The following is a 20680-nucleotide window of genomic DNA, read 5'->3' as shown; positions in this document are numbered from 1 at the left end:
TAATTATATATATATATATAAATGTATATATATTTTCTCTTTCCTTTTTAGCTTGACTTTCTTTGCTTTTGTTTTCTTATTTAAAAATCACATCATTGAGAGACAAAAAAAAAAGTAGCTTGGTTTAGAAGTTGGGCGGAGCGAGTACATCATGCAGTTTGAGAAGAAACAACAACAAATATAGTTGTTGTTAGAAGGTGCAAGAGAGATATCCGACAGTGGGAGAAATGATTTTCTGAGTGTGCGTGTTTATGCAATGCACGCAGACAGATGCATATGTACAGTGATATTTACAGCTGAAATGTACATGTAAACACACGGTGGGTCATCGACGGGAGGCGGGACAAACACGTTGACAGACAGCTGACACGATGAGGCATGACATCATCACAGCTGAACGACTTCACAGAACATGAGACGAGAGTGATTGCCCTGAAAAGTCTAAAAATCACATCTTATTAGAGTCGATGATAAAATGCAGATTTGCATCATCGGCAAATTTGATTTGATGTAATAATCCAGCATTACAATTAAATTTACTCCAGCACATGAAAACACTTTTTGGATGACAGATTATAACATTTACTGAGGTTATTAGGGGATATACTGTTTTAAATTGAGGTTATTAAAGGACATTTTGTCTTAAACTGAGGTTATTAAGGGATATTTTGTCTTAAACTGAGGTTATTAAGGGATATTTTGTCTTAAACTGAGTTTATTGGGGGGAATATTGTCTTAAACTGAAGTTATTAGGGATATATTGTCTTAAATTGAGGTTATTAAAGGATATTTAGTCTTAAACTGAGGTTATTAGGGATATAGTCTTAAATTGAGGTTATTAAAGGATATTTTGTCTTAAACTGAGGTTATTAAGGGATATTTTGTCTTAAATTGAGGTTATTGGGGGGAATATTGTCTTAAACTGAAGTTATTAGGGATATTTTGTCTTAAATTGCGGTTATTAAAGGATATATTGTCTTAAATTGAGGTTATTAAAGGATATTTAGTCTTAAACTGAGGTTATTAAGGGATATTTTGTCTTAAACTAAGGTTATTCTGGGATATTTTTCCGGCGATAAGATTCCTCTTCATCTCAAATGCAAAAGAAAAACAAACAAAAAAACAATAAAGCTTCCGTAGCATACGTATAGAAAATATGTCTGTACATTTACACTATTTAAAACATTTACAATGTACACGGGTGTGTGTTTGAATGTACGAGATGCCACGACAACATGGATTTAAATTGAGAGACGACGTACCGAATTTAAGCAAAAGATCTCGATGTGAAGTCGGCGCGACGCAATAAACGAAGGGGGAGGAGCCACGGTCGCACGTAGGTCTCATAGTTTATGAGCCAATGAGGTGAGCAGGACCCGATATGACCCGATTTAAAGCTTTGAAATGTTGTCTTTGATCTCAACCTTTTTAACGGTCTTAAAAAACGACAGGCGGGCCTCTCCCTCTCCCTCTCTCTCTTAGTTTTGATAATCTGAACCAAAAAAAGCAAAAATCAAACCAAACTCACACAGAAGAACACCTGCAGACGTGTACAGCACCCCCCCCCCCCCCAAAAGAAGGTGAGGAGGCTGCAGAAGGTTCGTTTTTTATTTTCTCCTCTCTTCCCTCGTGTTATGCTGTAATCTTCCTGGATTTGCCTGTAATTTCCCGCTTGCGGGATCAATAAAGTATACATCTATCTATCTATCTATCTACTTTGACGTCCACGTGAATCTACGCAAAATATTTCGACACGATTCAAGAAGTTGAGTCGTGATCCGAAAAGTTAGGGTCTGATTGCATATGACATCATCTTCCACGTCAGCTTCGGGGGTGCAGCAGAATACAGCTTTTTTGAAGTTGATGTCTCTTGATGTTAAATGTGTGTGTGTGTGTGTGTGTGTGGTCTTTCAAATCCACGCCCCCCCCCCCCCCCCTCCTCCGAGTCTCGTGAGGCCGCAGCGAGCCGACGCAGCGCCGCTTCAAACGTGGTGGAGCATAGACACGCCTCCTCCGGGTCTTTGCTCCGCCCATGTGTGGTGGGCAGAGGTTGTTGTTTTTTTTTCACTCCAACTTTTCACCGCTTTCTCCTCCAGTCGCGGCGACGCTCTCACTCCGGCTGCTCGGGGTGGGCGTGAAGGCCGTTGATGCCGCGGTTCTCCCAGAATGCCGTGCGCAGCAGCTCCACCTCGGACACCAGCGGCAGACCGATGTCCAAGTGCATCTTCAGGTTCTGCAGCCACTCCTCGAGTCTGGAGAACGCCGGCCTGCAGAGGAAGAGAGCGCGTTTAGAATATTATTTTATGTATTTACATTCACAACACAATGAAACTCCTCGTGTGCAGAACTCTAGCCAGAACTGGACGGTATAGAATTTAAGTAATATTTAAAGTGTATTTAGTTTATTTGTTTGTGCTAAATTGGAACAACTTAAAGTATACTTAGTACAATTTAAGTACATGAGCTAATATGCATATCGATAGTTTATTTATAAAAAAAAATTATTGCATTTTAAGTATATCTTGAGTATTTTACAAATATGTTAACATCACATTATTAATAATATTTATAGTGTGCTAATAATATACCAAAGGTATACTTTAGGTTTAATTTGGTTACAAATTTAACTTGGATCTATTATATATATAAATATATATATATAATAAATATATATAATATGATATATATATAATATATATATTGTTATATTATTATATATATATAATATGATATATATTATATATGTAATATATATTTATTATATATAAGATGGATAATAAATATATATTATATATATAATATATTTATACATATAATATAAATATATATTATATATATTATTACATTATATATATTAGATAGTATATATTATATATATTTATTATAATATATATATATATATATATATATATATATATATACATAATGATTATATTATACATAGATATCTGACCGTTTGTCTGCGTCCAGCTCGCAGCACACGGCCGCCATGGGGAAGAAGGTCGGAGGACAGTCAGGTGGACAGAAGTGCTCCAGGAAGCCGGACACGTTCAGGCCGAAGTCCATCGCCCTGGGGAGGTAGTCCGGGTCCGCGTTCACCCTGCCGATGATCTGCAGAGAAACCAGAGAGAAAGAGAAAGAAGAGTTAAACTTCTGAAGCGGCTCGTTCCCAGGAAAACCCAAACGAAGCCGCATGAAGACAACTTCTCTGCTGCCTCTAATCCCTCAAATATGTTCTGGCTGTTGGAGCCATCTGGTAAAGTCATATTCTGGAGACTGAACGACACGAGCCCAAATGATGAGGACGGAAAGCAAATATCTTCACTTTTCCCTCATACATTTAAATAGATGTTACGTAAATATTGGGAGGACTTGACGAGATTTTTCACAGATGGCAATATTTTCCAATATTTTGCACAAAACTTATTAAAATGCAAAGTTCAGAACGCTGACGCAAAGTTTAAGTTTAATGTGACAAGCTTAAGCTTTTCAAGATTTCAAGGTTCTATTCTCCATCTGCGCCCCTAGACCAACAGTCCAGACCCTCTCTCTCTCTCTCTCTTCCTCGCTCTCTCTCTCTCCCTCTCTCTCTCTCTCCCCCCCCCTCTCCCTCTTCTTCTCTCTATTCCTCCCTCTCCCTCTCTCCCTTGCTCCCTCTCTCTCCCTCTCTCTCTATTCCTCCCTCTTCTTCTCTCCCTCGTTCTCTATCTCTCCCCCCTCTCTCTCTCTCCATCTGTCTTTATTCCTCCCTCTCTCTCCCTCTTCTTCACTATTCTTCTCTCTCTCTCTATATTCATCTATCTCCTTCTTCTTCTCTCCCTCTCTCTCTATCTCCCTCTTCTTCTCTCTCTCTCTCTAGAAAAAAACACAAATATAATAGAAACCCCTGTACATGAGGTGCTCATATGTAAGTTTTGGGGGAAAAGCTATGAAAGTATTTTTTTGTTTAGCTCATCAAACCGTTGATATATATATATATATATATATATATTAGTCCCGAGAGTGGAACGTCACTCACCTCGCAGAGCATGATCCCAAAAGAAAAGATGTCCACTCTCTCGTCGTAGCTCTTCCCTGAGGAGGGAACACATGACAGAATTCGTCGTGAATGGCAAAAAAACCAAAAAGATCTTTTCTATTGTACTTTAAAAAGACAGAATGATTACCGTGGATCATCTCGGGGGCCATCCAGTAGGGGTTCCCCACCACCGTGTACCTCTTCCTGCGGTCGTGCTTCCTGATGTTGCCGGGCAGTTTACCCTGCGGCGACTTCTCCTCGTGCTTGTCGTCCACCATCAGCCGAGCCAGCCCGAAGTCGGCCACCACCACCGTGTTGTTCTGCGGGACATTCAACTCATCGTTATGAAAAATACGAGAGATGTGACTTCAGAAAGCAAAGCATTTCTTTTGTATTATTATTATTATATTTATTTAAAAAGGGACCAAAACTGCCCCGAAGAAATATAATGTTGCCCCTGATATCACGAGGAGAGGCAACACAATGAACCCAGAATGTTGACAATGAAATAGCTTTTTGTTTGTGTTATTTGTTGTGTGTGTCCTATCTGTATTGCCTGTCCTAGATAGGTACACAAAAAATATATATATATAAAAATATAATGTTTTATTATAAAAAACTAAGAAATGAGTTATTATTGTTCATAGTTGTTTACAAAATGTAATAATAAATTACCACAAAGAAATAGAATAAAATAGAATAAAATTGAATATGATTGTCTGATTTATGTTTTCTGTTTTTTTTTAATGTCTTAGAAAACACTTTGAATATGTAGACTACTGCCTAATAGTCTTATTATTGCCTAATTGTCTTATTATTACCTAATAGTCTTATCATTGCCTAATAGTCTTATTATTGCCTAATAGTCTTATTATTACCTAATAGTCTTATCATTGCCTAATAGTCTTATTATTGCCTAATAGTCTTATTATTACCTAATAGTCTTATTATTGCCTAATAGTCTTATTATTGCCTAATAGTCTTATTATTGCCTAATAGTCTTATTATTGCCTAATAGTCTTATTATTGCCTAATAGTCCTATTATTACCTAATAGTCTTATTATTGCCTAATAGTCCTATTATTACCTAATAGTCTTATCATTGCCTAAGTCTTATTATTGCCTAATAGTCTTATTATTGCCTAATAGTCTTATTATTGCCTAATAGTCTTATTATTGTCATTTTTATGACAATTGCTCATATACTGTAAGCCTAAATAAGTATATTTATTATTTTTGCACAACGATTAAATGTTATTTCACAAGTTTCAAAAGGTGCCCCCAATTTCTTTTTAGATGCCTCTGGATTTTCCTAATAATTCAGATGAAGTGACTTTTTTATTTTATTTGTGTAGCTTCCAAGCTGGAAGTTTCCCCTTCAAGACACTGCTCACAAAGCTCAGCGATGGTGAGGTGCACAGTGTTAAATCCACGAAGAAAACATAGTGCACAATGAGGTATATCCTTACACACACACACACACACATACACTCACACACACTCTCTTACCTCTCGGACGAGACAGTTGTGTGAGTTCAGGTCCCGGTGGATCATGTTCATGGAATGCAGATATGTCTGAATGACATGACGACAGAAAGAAAGGAAGAATAAAAACAATAAACGTAAAAATAGATACACAGTCAGATGGCGTTGTAAATATGCAGAATGCTCCTCATTCTAGTCGAGGGAAAACAATTAGAACCGGTGGTCTAATCCTTTAAAGTCAATAGCGGGTGATAGAAAAGATCGGTGCGCGTTATTATCATAAAGTGTTGTGTGTGTGTGCAACTCACTAAAATGACCACTAGAGGGCGACGTGAGCACTTTGCTTTACTTCGACATGTCAAGGAATCTCACAGCCTGAGGAGGCTTCACACTTTTTCCTGCAACTATTAAAATAACTTTTTCACAATTTTCCCAACTCACCATTCCTGCTGCGATGTCCTTGGCAAAGCTGACCCTCTGGTTCCAGGGATAGCTGCTGTCCTGTGGGGAAAAAATAAATAAAATCAACCACGACAAATGATTCATGACATCTGGGGTGGTGTTTTAGGATCCACTGAGCACCTCTCTCCTCAACATTTGTAATTTGTGATATTGGGCTATGCAAAATAAACTGAATCTAATTGAGTCTAACCAAAGCGTAAAGACTTAGAGCTCCACTGAAGAGCGGGAAGAAGACGACCTCACCCACGCTGCCCTCTCACCATTTTCTTGATGATCTCCCTCAAGGTGCCTCCCTTGATGTACTCTGCGATGAAGTTGAGCCTCTTGTCCTTGTAGAGGACTCCGATGAACTTGAGCACGTTGGGGTGATCCAGGCAACGCATGACCTTCACCTGAGGAAACAACGGAGACGTTTACACACACACACACACACACACACACACACACACACACACACACACTCACACAAGTCTGACACTGCAAAAAAACATGATGTTTAAACTTTAGTTTACCATTTTGGAAACCACTAATACTACTTATTTTGCCATTGTATAAGAAGATTGATCCCACTTCTCATACTCATAAATATGTAGCTGCTCTCGGCTTACAGGCTGCTGGGGGACGTTTTAGGATACACTGAGCACCTATCTCCTCGTTTTAGGATACACTGAGCACCTATCTCCTTGTTTTAGGATACAATGAGCACCTACTGTATCTCCTTGTTTTAGGATACACTGAGCACCTATCTCTTCTTCTCTCTCTACTTATGGATGCATTTTTTGATTTTTGAAATTTCTCCACTGTGGGACGAATAAAGGAATATCAATATCATCATCATCATCATTTACTTCTCTCCATCACAAATTACTAACATCTGCATTCCCAGCACCTCGAAAAAGCTCCGATTCATGTCAGAGAATCTAGTTCAGAGTTTAGTTCTCGTCTCTATTGCACAAACATAAACCAGAACTCAGTCTCATGAAGCCTTTTCTCAAACCAGATCACACGACACCGAGTTGTGTGAGACTTCTAGGCCGCCTACAATCAAACAGCCATAATCAAGCTTCATTGTGGGCGGGGCCTGTTTTACAGCCACTCTTTGTGACCTAAAAATAAATCTAATACCCCCGTACGGGAACAATTTCCCTGAACTTCAAAACATCCCAATTAGAAGGTTGTTAAGTGAGTCTGATTTTCCCAGCTGCTCCTGAACGCATCATCTCACTCTTCCGGTAAGCTCTGGTTGCCAGCTCAACAGCGAGCATGACTTCTTCTTCTCTCCCTCCCGCTCCCTCTTGCTCAGTGTGTCTCATGTATAGTTATCCCCCTGCCTCCCTTAATGATAACGATACATGCAACAAGTGTAGTTTATTTGCTAGGTTGGAGGCAGGTCTAAGTGGGTTAGATGCGCTCAGACAGCTATGCTAGTTAGCCCGCCAGCTACAGTCAGCTGTTAGCTGTGCCCCGGTAACCGTGCAGCCGGATGGTTGGGTAACTGTTCGCAGGAGTAGTAAGTCTACACAGAAGCCCGCTGTGCACCAACCACTTCGAACCAGTTTTCCTGCTCAGCGACACACCGCTGAGGAACACACCCTGGTTATCGAGCTCTATAGTCAGGAACGTGAAAGCCACGGACCAGAGTCGAGTCTTGTTTGAAGCTGCTGGCGCGGAGATACAGTCAGATTAAGTCACTAAAATTAATGTGGAATCGGTGTGTGCTTATGCCAAGACGTTGTCGGACACCGTAATTTTCTCTGGCCCTCTCCCAAATTTGCAGACTTTCAACCGCTGGCTGTCGGTGGTGCCCAGCGAATAATGAGACAACTGGAAGACTTTCTGGGAAAACCTGATCTGATGAGGAGGCGGCATTCATCCCCTCATTTCTGCGAATATGACCAAGTTGATCACGGACTTAATCTATGACAACCCAGGGTTCAGATCAGGAACCGGGAGCAGAGTTGTAGTTTTCTCTGCTCTTCCATTCGAGCAGTTACCCACCCTTGACTTTAGAGTAGAGACTGTGTCTGTCCCAATTAAATAAATCAAAAGTAAGCAGAAGAACAATAACCTTATACAAGTTAACACAATTATTTCAGCAGTGCAACAAAATAGGTCTATTAAATGTGGTCTCCTAAATATTCGATCTCTGTCATCTAAAGCTGTGTTACTGAATGATTTAATATCAGATAATCACATTGATTTATGTTGCCTAACTGAAACCTGGCTGAGCCATGAAGAATATGTCTGCCTGAATGAATCGACTCCTCCAAGTCATATTAATACTCACATTCCTCGAGGCACCGGTCGAGGAGGTGGAGCCATCTTTGAATCGAGCCTATTAATTAATCCTCAACCAAAATTACACTACACCTCATTTGAAAGCCTTGTTCTTAGTCTTTCACATCCAACCTGGAAAACACTACAGCCAATTCGATTTGTGATTCTGTCCATATTCAGAGTTTATATCTGAATTCTCAGAATTTATATCAAGTTTGGTTCTTAAAACCGATAAAGTTATTATTGTTGTAGATTTTAATATCCATGTGGATGTTGATAATGATTGCCTTAGTGCTGCATTCATCTCCTTGTTGGACTCGATTGGCTTCTGTCAGAGAGTACAGAAACCCACTCACAGCTTTGGCCACACGCTTGATCTTGTTCTTACTTATGGCGTTGACATTGAGCATTTGAACGTCTTCCCACAGAATCCTCTTCTGTCAGACCACAACCTCATAACTTTTGAATTTATACTACGGGTGTACTCCGTTAGTCAAAAGTTTCTACACTAGATGTCTAACTGATAGTGCTGTAGCTAAATTTAAAGCGATTCCTTCTGTATTTGATTCGATACCACGTCTCAATATAACAGAGGACTCCTGGTCTAACTTTAGTCCGTCCCAGATTGATCATCTTGTTGACAGTGCCATAGGCTCTCTGAGAATGACACTGGACTCGATAGCCCTCTGAAGAAGAAGACAGTGAGGAAGAGGAGGTTTGCTCCTGGTATAACCCTCAGACCGTCATAAAGCTTGAACGCATATGGCGTTCAACTAATCTCGAAGAATCCCGCTTAGTTTGGCGAGATAGTCTTAAAACATATAAGAAGGCCCTCCGTAATGCCAGAGCAGCCTATTACTCATCAATAATAGAAAAATAAAAACAACCCCAGGTTTCTCTTCAGCACTGTAGCCAGGCTGACAGAGAGTCACAGCTCTGCATTCCTATAAACCTTAGTGGTAATGACTTTATGAACTTCTTTAATGAAAAGATTTTAACTATTAGGGACAAGATTAATAATCTCTTGCCCATAACCAGTGCCAATCTGTCCTCAAGTGGAATGGCCTTGGAAACCGCTGTATGCCCTGGTGTATATTTGATTTTCTCCTATCAACCGTGACCAATTATTTCTACCTGTCTCTTGGACCCCATCCGACGAGGCTGCTTAAAGACGTTTTGCCTTTAATTGCTCTATTAGATATTATCTATGTGTCTCTGCTAACAGGCCACACTCCTTCAAGGTGGCTGTTATTAAACCTCTCCTGAAGAAGCCCACTCTGGATCCAGAGGTATTGGCTAACTACAGACCGATCTCTAACCTCCCTTCCTCTCCAAGATCCTTGAGAAAGACTTTCTACATCATAATAGTTTATTTGAGAAATTTCAATCAGGATTTAGAAAACACCACAGCACCGAGACGGCACTGGTGAAAATTACAAATGACCTCTTAATGGCAGCAGATAAAGGACTCCTCTCTGTCCTGGTCTTGTTAGACCTTAGTGCTGCATTCGACACCATTGACCATGACATCCTGTTACAGAGACTGGAGCAGTCGATTGGCATTTCAGGCACGGCACTAATTTGGTTTAAATCCTATTTATCAGATCGATCTCAGTTTGTATTTGATAACCACCAACGTTAATCACGGAGTTCCACAAGGTTCTGTGCTTGGACCAATTTTATTTACCTTATACATGCTTCCTTTGGGCAATATTATCAGGAAACACTCCATAAACTTTCATTGTTATGCAGATGACACTCAACTATATTTATCGATAAAACCAGAGCAACCAACTCTGTAAAATTCAAGCATGTCTTAAAGACATAAAAACATGGATGACCTGCAACTTGATGTTAAACTCAGACAAAACCAAGTAATTTTAATCGGCCCTGAGCACCTCAGAGATCAATTATCTGGTGATGTGGATTCTGTCATCCAACACCACTGTAAAGAATCTTGGCGTTATCTTTGATCGGGACTTGTCCTTTAACGCAAATCTCAAGGACTGCATTCTTTCATCAATATTTCAAAATCAGGCACATCTTGTCTCAAAAGATGCAGAAAAATTGGTTCACGTTCGTTACTTGAGACTGGATTACTGCAACTCCTTATTAGCAGGCTGCTCTAATAAATCTCTTAGGTCCCTCAGTTGATCCAGAATGCTGCAGCTCGTGTTCTCACTAAAACTAAGAAAGAGATCACATCACTCCTGCACTAGCTGCTCTGCACTGGCTCCCAGTAAAATCAAGAATCACTTTTAAAATTCTTCTCTTAACCTACAAAGCCTTGATTGGTGATGCTCCATCATATCTTAAGACTACTTGTAGTTCCTAGTCTTAAAAAGTAGAATGGGAGCCAGAGCCTTTGGTTATCAAGCTCCTCTTTTATGGAACCAGCTTCCAATTTCAGTCCGGGAGGCAGACACAGTCACCTGTAGACTTAAGACCTTCCTCTTTCACAGAGCTTATAGTTAGGGCTGAATCAGGTTTGCCCTGGTCCAGCCCCTTGATATGCTGCTATAGGCTTATAGCAGGATGCACTGAGTACCTATCTCCTCTTTTTCTCTCCTTAAGGATGAGTCTCCATCTCTCAATCACAGGTTACTAACTCTGCTTTCTCATCTGCCTGATGGAAATTCCTGCTCATGACTACGCCACTGTCCTGTTGAGACTCGCCATCTGCCTGATGGATCGTCCATCGTGGAATATGCCTACTATGAACTATTCATACACTCTGTCATATTCATTGAATGTATTTTAACTCTAAATCTGTCCTTCTGTACACATTACATCTATTGCATCTGTCCATCCTAGAGAGGATCCTCCTCTGTTGCTCTCCTCCAGGTTTCTTCCTTTTTCCCCTGAAGGGTTATTTGGGAGTTTTTCCTGGTCCGATGTGAGGTTTTGGGGCAGGGATGTCTATGTGTACAGATTGTAAAGCACTCCGAGACAAATTTGTAATTTGTGAAATTGGGCTATACAAATAAACTGAATTGAATTGAATTGAATTGGATGAGTCGACACGACTGAACATAGTAATTAAGATCACTTCAAGGGTAAAGATAATAACTCAAGAGGTCTAACAGAAGCCTAAACTTCAGCGTATGAGACATTTACTGTTATTGCTGCAGGTTAATGGAAAGACGGGAGATTAATGAAGACTAACACTCCCTTTTATGCTATATTTCAGAGGTAAATTTCATATATTTCATTTTTATTTATTCCTTTTTTTATTCAGACAGCTCCTACATTCACACGGAGGAGATTATTTTGTTATACTACAAATTTCAGCTTCTGGTAATATAAAAAGAAAAAGAGATTTTTCTTTTTTCCTCCTCAGCACAGATATTTCCAGAAATTTTAAACCGGCAACAAACTTAATTTTCTTCTTCTTCTTATTAAGATTTTACATTTCTGTTCGGTCACATCTGTGATTGTCCATGTCCGCTCACCTCTTTCAGGAATGTTCTCTGTGTCTCGTCGTCAAAGCGAATCAACTCCTTCATCACCATCACCTCTCCGGTTTCCTTGTGGGTCACCTACAAGATGCAAAAAATTAAAATAATCAACGCTGAAGCAAAAATCTAAGGAAACTGAGGAAATGTGTGAGAGTTTCATTCCACCTTCTGCATGGGAAATAAAAAAAGTTCAGGATATGTCATAACTCTACATTTCTCTTTCTCGTCTCAGTGCTGCCCCCTTGTGGACATTTTGAGTTTCTCTTAAAAAATTATAATTAAAGCTGAAGCAAAAATCTAAGGAAACTTTGGAAATGTGTGAAAGTTTCATTCCACCTTCTGCATCGGAAATAAAAAAGTTCAGGATATGTCATAACTCTACATTTCTCTTTCTCGTCTCAGTGCTGCCCCCTTGTGGACATTTTGAGTTTCTCTTAAAAAATAATAATTAAAGCTGAAGCAAAAATCGAAGGAAACTTTGGAAATGTGTGAAAGTTTCATTCCACCTTCTGCATCGGAAATAAAAAAAGTTCAGGATATGTCATAACTCTACATTTCTTCTTCTCGTCTCAGTGCTGCCCCCTTGTGGACATTTTGAGTTTCTCTTAAAAAATAATAATTAAAGCTGAAGCAACAATCTAAGGAAACTGAGGAAATGTGTGTGAGAGTTTCATTCCACCTTCTGCATGGGAAATAAAAAAGTTCAGGATATGTTATAACTACATTTCTCTTCCTCGTCTCAGTGCTGCCCCTTGTGGACATTGTGAGTTTCTCTTAAAAACGCCGCAGAAGCACTTTTAAAATACGGTGTAAATTTGTAACCCCCAAATCTCTCACCTTGATGGCCTGTCCGAAGCAGCCTTTCCCCAGCACCTCCCCGTGGATGAGGTCAGACGGGCGGAAGATTCGATGCGTCTGATTGGACACGACGCGGAGCGACTCCGACCGCTTGATGTCCTTCCTCTGGGAGACGGGCGACGCCGCGTTGCTGGAGCCGGGCGACTTATCGATGCTGTAGCTCCTCCTGGATGGAAGAGAGAGAAGGAGAAGGAGAAAGAGAAGAAGAATATTATTCGGACTTGATTACTGTTTGCTGCTGCTATGATCTCATTGGGAATAACAGACGGTTTCACCAAAGTGTATCATAACCAAAGTTTAAACTACCACGACCTTTACATCATGAGCTAAAATCAGAGCTGAAGCAAAATAAAAGATATATTTAATCTAGAGAAAGTAGCACAAGCAAAATCTCCGTCTGCAATCAGCAGCTGTGAGTCCGTTTCTTCTTACGTGATGATACGCGACCTCAGGCTGTTGGGGGGCTGAGTGATGGGCAGCAGGGCGGGGGGGGACGGGGGGCCGCCCTCCTCCCGGCTGTGGGGGTCGCGTTCGATGGTGAGCTGCAGCAGCCGGCTCGTCTCCTGGATGAGGAGGTCGATCTGGAGAGGAAGGAGGTCATCGTGAGGGGGGGTCAGATGTGGACGTGTACAAACAGCAGAGGTCATTATTATACCAAGGGACGAAATGCTTATTAACCCTCTATGGGGCACACATTTAAATACTTTGAAATTCAAAATGTCAACACGACATCAATGAAATATAGTTTTTCGGTAGAAAATCAACATCAACGAAGTTACCATATTTGGTTCCTTAACCGTTTGTGTAATAAAAGAAGTTTCCATATTTTTTGTCTTTGCCTGTTTGTAAAATAAAAGAAGTTACCATATTTGGTTCCTTGCCTGTTTGTGGTCAAATAAAAAGAAGTTACCATATATGGTTGCATGACTGTTTGAGATAAACTAAAAGAAGGTACCATATATGGTTCCTTGGCGATTGGTGGTAAAATATAAGAAGTTACCATATTTGGTTCCTAGCCCTTCTGTGTTAAAATAAAAGAAGTTACCATATTGGGTTCTTTGTCTGTTTGAGGTAAAATAAAAGAAGTTACCATATTTGGTTCTTTGTCTGTTTGATGTAAAATAAAAGAAGTTACCATATTTGGTTCCTTGCCCGATAAAGGGTTAACAGTGGTGCAATGAAGAAAGAATGGGATAAGATTATGCATTTCCATGCTCGTGATAGTCAATTCTGTCATTGGGATCAATACCTCGTCCAGAGGGACGTTGTTAATCGGCGTCCCGTTGATTTCGAGGATCCTGTCTCCTACATGAATGGAGTTCTTCACATCTGGACTGATGCAGTCTGGTTCCACCCTGAATAAAGAAGAAAAGCAGAATAAAATATCTCTTCAAACACATTGAAACCTGTCATCTGATACGGTCTCCGCTCATTTGAATAACAGTGGCTTAGATTTCTGCTCATTTCCTTTTTCCTTTCCTCTCTATTCTACATGCTGAATGAATCTCATCCATCACACCGACGACACTTCCTTCCTCGTCCTTTGTCCTCCACCGCACCGACCTCTCCTTTTAGAGTCAGTGTCTCCTCTCTGCACACACACACACACACAGACCGGTGGACTCACTGGGAGACTCTGACGGTGTGTCCATCGGGACCGTCGGTCGGGCTCAGCGGCCGGTCGACGGCCACGGAGAAGCCCCGCCCCCTGCGTCCGTTGCTCCCCTCGGCCGACGCCGGGATGGACACCAGCGTGACCGTGTGAGGGATCCGCGAGCACGGCGGAGACGCCGGCGTGACCACCGTCTCGTAGTAACACGGGCCGCTGGAGAGGAAACGGAGAGATCGGAAAGGAGGAGGAAGAAAAAGAAAATGTGAATCCTAGTGAGGGATCGGCTGTAAAGCCAAGCAGGCAATCATAAGGGGAACCTCCAGTTCTCATTCCTCATCTAATAGCGTCACATGTTGTTGACATGATGTAAAGAGGACTCACACAATACTATTACTTACTCTTAATAGTATGTAATACTTACTTTTAATGTGCTGTACTGTAGCTTTGCATTGTGTGTATTTCGTGTTATTTTTACCACATTACTGTTGTCGTGCGTCTTATCTAAATGTAAGAGTGTGTCACTCAACTGCAGCTTTTTGGCTTCTTGTGCATTTTTTGGGTGGATTCATTAAACTTCAAAAGGGGATTTCAAGTGGATTATTGGTTGCAGAAAAAGAGAGAATAGGAAAAACGAACTCTAAATTAGTGGTGGAGCTACCACACCGTAAACTGCACACGCTTTGATTCACACGTGTTAAAACATTAGGCGAGTTTACGAGGAACGAAACAAGGCTTATAGACTTTGATATTCAGGTCTTATAATATACGTATATATATATATATATATATATATATACATATATATATGTATAAATATATATATATATAATTATATGTATATAAATACATATATAAATAAATATAAATACATATATATAAATATATATAATATATATATATATATATTATACATATATATAATATAAATAATATATATATAAATATATATATATAAATATATATTATATATATATACATATATATTTATTATGCTTTGAGGCTCACCAGTAGAGTTTGGATCTCTCCACCAGGGCGTACGTGTCGCCATCGCCGATGAACGTCCTGCAGTTCAGACAGGTGAAGCATTCTGGGTGATATTTCTGTTCTCCTGCAACCTGTTTAAAGAGAGAAAAGCCAAAAACACAAAGTTAAAAGAACATTCAGTCTCCATCTGGTAGAACGTGATGTCCAAAAGGAGGTAACGGGATAGTCTTCTGCTCTCTAGTGAAAAACACTGCAGGCCAGGAATCCACAACAATGTTCCTGAGCAGGCAGCATGAGGCTCAGATAACCGGTGGAGGAAGTGGGGCGAGGTCCGGTCACCGAGGGCAACGCTGAGAGCTGAGAGATTGAATTTGGCTGCGGCCAGATCTCCTCCTCCGAGAGCTCCGGGCAGTTTTTATTGCAAAACGAGAGAGAGGGAATTGAGTTATGGTCAAAAAAGCGGAGCAGGAAACGAGCTGATTAATTACACCGGCAGGTCGGAGGGCGAAGTCGCTGCAGGAGGTTTCGGCCGGAGATGTTCTTCGGCCGAACGAGAGAAAACCAAACTTCAAAACCACTAAACATATTAGAGAAAAATAAAACTTCAGGAGTAGGGAACCTTCCAGTTTTTACTGCTGCTCCATAAACCCTTTGCCCTTGCCTGTGACTGATGAATAGATGTAAGTGGCCCACACCTCCACCTAGATCACAAGACCAGTTTCTAGTTAAGTGTAAACAAGAGGGAGGAGAGGCATTTAAAAGAGAAAACTGACATTTGGTATTGTGCAGTATCTTTTTTATTTTATTTTAAATGCACATTAGATTATATTATAATAAATAATTCGGACAAAATATCTAGATCATAAAAAGGTTAAATACTATTTGTAAATATGAAACCACCAAAATCACGAAGAGCAAAACACAAGACACGAGAACAGATATACACACCAACAGACACACACACCAACAGACACACACACCAACAGATACACACACCAACAGACACACACACCAACAGACACACACACCAACGGATATACAAACCAACGGATACACACACCAACAGACACACACACCAACGGATACACACACCAACAGATACACACACCAACAGACACACACACCAACAGACACACACACCAACGGATATACAAACCAACGGATACACACACCAACAGACACACACACCAACAGATACACACACCAACGGATACACACACCAACTGATATACAAACCAACGGATATACAAACCAACGGATATACACACCAACAGACACACACACCAACGGATATACAAACCAACGGATACACACACCAACAGATACACACACCAACAGATACACACACCAACGGATACACACACCAACGGATATACAAACCAACGGATATACACACCAACAGACACACACACACCAACAGATATACAAACCAACGGATATACAAACCAACGGATACACACACCAACGGATACACACACCAACAGATACACACACCAACAGATACACACACCAACAGACACACACACCAACAGACACACACACCAACAGATACACACACCAACAGACACACACACCAACAGATACACACACCAACGGATACACACACCAACGATTACACACACCAACAGATACACACACCAACAGATACACACAGATACACAACAGGATACACATACACACACCAACAGATACACACACCAACAGATATACAAACCAACGGATACACACACCAACAGATACACACACCAACAGATACACACACCAACAGACACACACACCAACAGACACACACACCAACGGATATACAAACCAACGGATACACACACCAACAGACACACACACCAACGGATACACACACCAACAGATACACACACCAACAGACACACACACCAACAGACACACACACCAACGGATATACAAACCAACGGATACACACACAAAACAGACACACCAAGACACACACACAGATACACACCAACAGATACACACACCAACAGATACACACACCAACAGACACACACACCAAAAGACACACACACCAACAGACACACACACCAACATATAAACACACCAACAGACACACACACCAACATATAAACACACCAACAGACACACACACCAACAGATACACACACACCAACTGATACACACACCAACAGATACACACACCAATAGACACACACACACACCAACGGATACACACACCAACAGATACACACACCAACGGATACACACACCAATAGACACACACACACCAACTGATACACACACCAACGGAGACACACACCAACTGATACACACACCAACACACACACACCAACAGACACACACACCAACGGATAAAAACACCAACAGATACACACACCAACAGACACACACACCAACAGATACACACACCAATGGATACACACACCAACTGATACACACACCAACAGACACACATACCAACAGATACACACACCAACAGATACACACACCAACAGACACACACCAACAGATACACACACCAACAGATACACACACCAACGGATACACACACCAACAGATACACACACCAACAGATACACACACCAACAGATACACACACCAACAGACACACACACCAACAGACACACACACCAACAGATACACACACCAACAGACACACACACACCAACAGATACACACACCAACGGATACACACACCAACAGATACACACACCAACAGATACACACACCAACAGACACACACCAACAGACACACACACCAACAGATACACATACCAACAGACACACACACCAACAGATACACACACCAACAGACACACACCAACAGACACACACACCAACAGATACACACACCAACAGACACACACCAACAGACACACACACCAACAGATACACACACCAACAGATACACACACCAACAGATACACACACCAACAGATACACACACCAACGGATACACACACCAACACACACACACCAACAGACACACACACCAACAGATACACACACCAACAGATACACACACCAACGGATACACACCAACAGATACACACCAACGGATACACACACCAACACACACACACCAACAGATACACACACCAACGGATACACACACCAACAGATACACACACCAACAGACACACACACCAACAGATACACACACCAACAGATACACACACCAACAGATACACACACCAACAGATACACACACCAACAGATACACACACCAACGGATACACACACCAACAGACACACACACCAACAGACACACACCAACAGATACACACACCAACAGATACACACACCAACAGATACACACCAACGGATACACACACCAACAGACACACACCAACAGATACACACACCAACGGATACACACACCAACATATACACACCAACGGATACACACACCAACAGACACACACACCAACGGATACACACACCAACAGATACACACCAACAGATACACACACCAACAGACACACACACCAACAGATACACACACCAACAGATACACACACCAACTGATACACACACCAACAGATACACACACCAACAGACACACACACACCAACAGATACACACACCAACAGATACACACACCAACAGATACACACACCAATGGATACACACACCAACAGATACACACACCAACAGATACACACACCAACGGATACACACACCAACAGACACACACACCAACTGATACACACACCAACAGATACACACACAGATACACACACAACAGATACACACACCAACAGATACACCAACAGATACACACACCAACAGATACACACACACACACCAACAGATACACACACCAACAGATACACACCAACAGACACACAACAGATACACACACACACACCAACGATACACACCAACAGATACACACACCAACAGATACACACCAACAGATACACACACAGACCAACACACACACCAACGGATACACACACCAACATATACACACCAACGGATACACACACCAACAGACACACACACCAACTGATACACACACCAACAGACACACATACCAACGGATACACACACCAACAGACACACACACCAACAGACACACACCAACGGATACACACACCAACAGACACACACACCAACAGATACACACACCAACAGATACACACACCAACGGATACACACCAACGGATACACAGACACACACACCAACAGATACACACACCAACGGATACACACACCAACAGATACACACACCAACAGATACACACACCAACAGACACACACACACCAACTGATACACACACCAACAGATACACACACCAACGGATACACACACCAACAGACACACACCAACAGACACACACACCAACAGATACACACACCAACAGACACACCAACAGATACACACACCAACAGATACACACCAACGATACACAGATACACACAACAGATACACACACCAACAGACACACACACACCAACAGATACACACACCAATGGATACACACACCAACAGACACACACACCAACGGATACACACACCAACAGATACACACACCAACGGATACACACCAACGGATACACACACCAACAGACACACACCAGTACACACCAACAGATACACACACCAACAGATACACACACCAACAGATACACATTCCAACAGACACACACACCAACAGATACACACCAACATATACACACCAACGGATACACACACCAACAGATACACACACCAACGGATACACACACCAACAGATACACACCAACGGATACACACACCAACAGACACACACAACAGATACACACAGATACACACCAACGGATACACATACCAACAGACACACACACCAACGGATACACACACCAACAGATACACACACCAACAGACACACACCAACAGATACACACCAACAGACACACACCAACAGATACACACACCAATACACACAACGATTACACACACCAACAGATACACACACCAACAGATACACACACCAACAGACACACACACACCAATGGATACACACACCAACGGATACACACACCAACAGATACACACACCAACAGATACACACACCAACAGACACACACCAACAGATACACACCAACAGATACACACCAACAGATACACACAACGGATACACCAACAGATACACACACCAACGGATACACACACCAACGGATACACACACCAACAGACACACACACCAACAGATACACACACCAACGGATACACACACCAACGGATACACACACCAACTGATACACACACCAACGGATACACACACCAACGGATACACACACCAACGGATACACACACCAACTGACACACACACCAACGGATACACACACCAACGGATACACACACCAACAGATACACACAAGCTGATGGTAGAGATTATATATAATATATATATTATACTGTTGCACCATATGTCCCATCATGCCACGACCTGAGAGATAATGAGTGACCAACACACACACACTCACACACACACACACACACACACACACACACACACACACCTTTAATTGCGTCCCAAGAAACACAAC

The 20680-nt window shown here is 41.4% G+C and overlaps 1 protein-coding gene across 3 annotated transcripts in view; it reads right to left on the bottom strand.

The window, feature by feature from the left end:
- Window positions 1–228: 228 nt before the first annotated feature.
- Window positions 229–20680, bottom strand: part of limk1a (LIM domain kinase 1a) — a 56310-nt gene continuing 35858 nt past the window's right edge. For all 3 annotated transcript variants that reach the window (XM_056440930.1, XM_056440931.1, XM_056440932.1), the window contains 13 exons: window positions 15176–15285; window positions 14186–14383; window positions 13808–13913; window positions 12991–13139; window positions 12538–12724; window positions 11695–11781; window positions 6226–6357; window positions 5945–6004; window positions 5528–5593; window positions 4167–4338; window positions 4019–4074; window positions 2954–3111; window positions 229–2267 (listed from right to left, as the gene is read on the bottom strand). In XM_056440930.1, the coding sequence (XP_056296905.1) occupies window positions 2111–2267; window positions 2954–3111; window positions 4019–4074; window positions 4167–4338; window positions 5528–5593; window positions 5945–6004; window positions 6226–6357; window positions 11695–11781; window positions 12538–12724; window positions 12991–13139; window positions 13808–13913; window positions 14186–14383; window positions 15176–15285 (1638 nt within the window). In that variant the 3' untranslated portion in view covers window positions 229–2110. The remainder of the gene's footprint in view (window positions 2268–2953; window positions 3112–4018; window positions 4075–4166; window positions 4339–5527; window positions 5594–5944; window positions 6005–6225; window positions 6358–11694; window positions 11782–12537; window positions 12725–12990; window positions 13140–13807; window positions 13914–14185; window positions 14384–15175; window positions 15286–20680) is intronic.

The sequence above is a fragment of the Pseudoliparis swirei genome, chromosome 20, assembly GCF_029220125.1.
Source record: "Pseudoliparis swirei isolate HS2019 ecotype Mariana Trench chromosome 20, NWPU_hadal_v1, whole genome shotgun sequence".
NCBI classification, from domain to species: Eukaryota; Metazoa; Chordata; class Actinopteri; order Perciformes; family Liparidae; genus Pseudoliparis; species Pseudoliparis swirei.
This window is presented reverse-complemented; position numbering and strand designations above follow the sequence as displayed.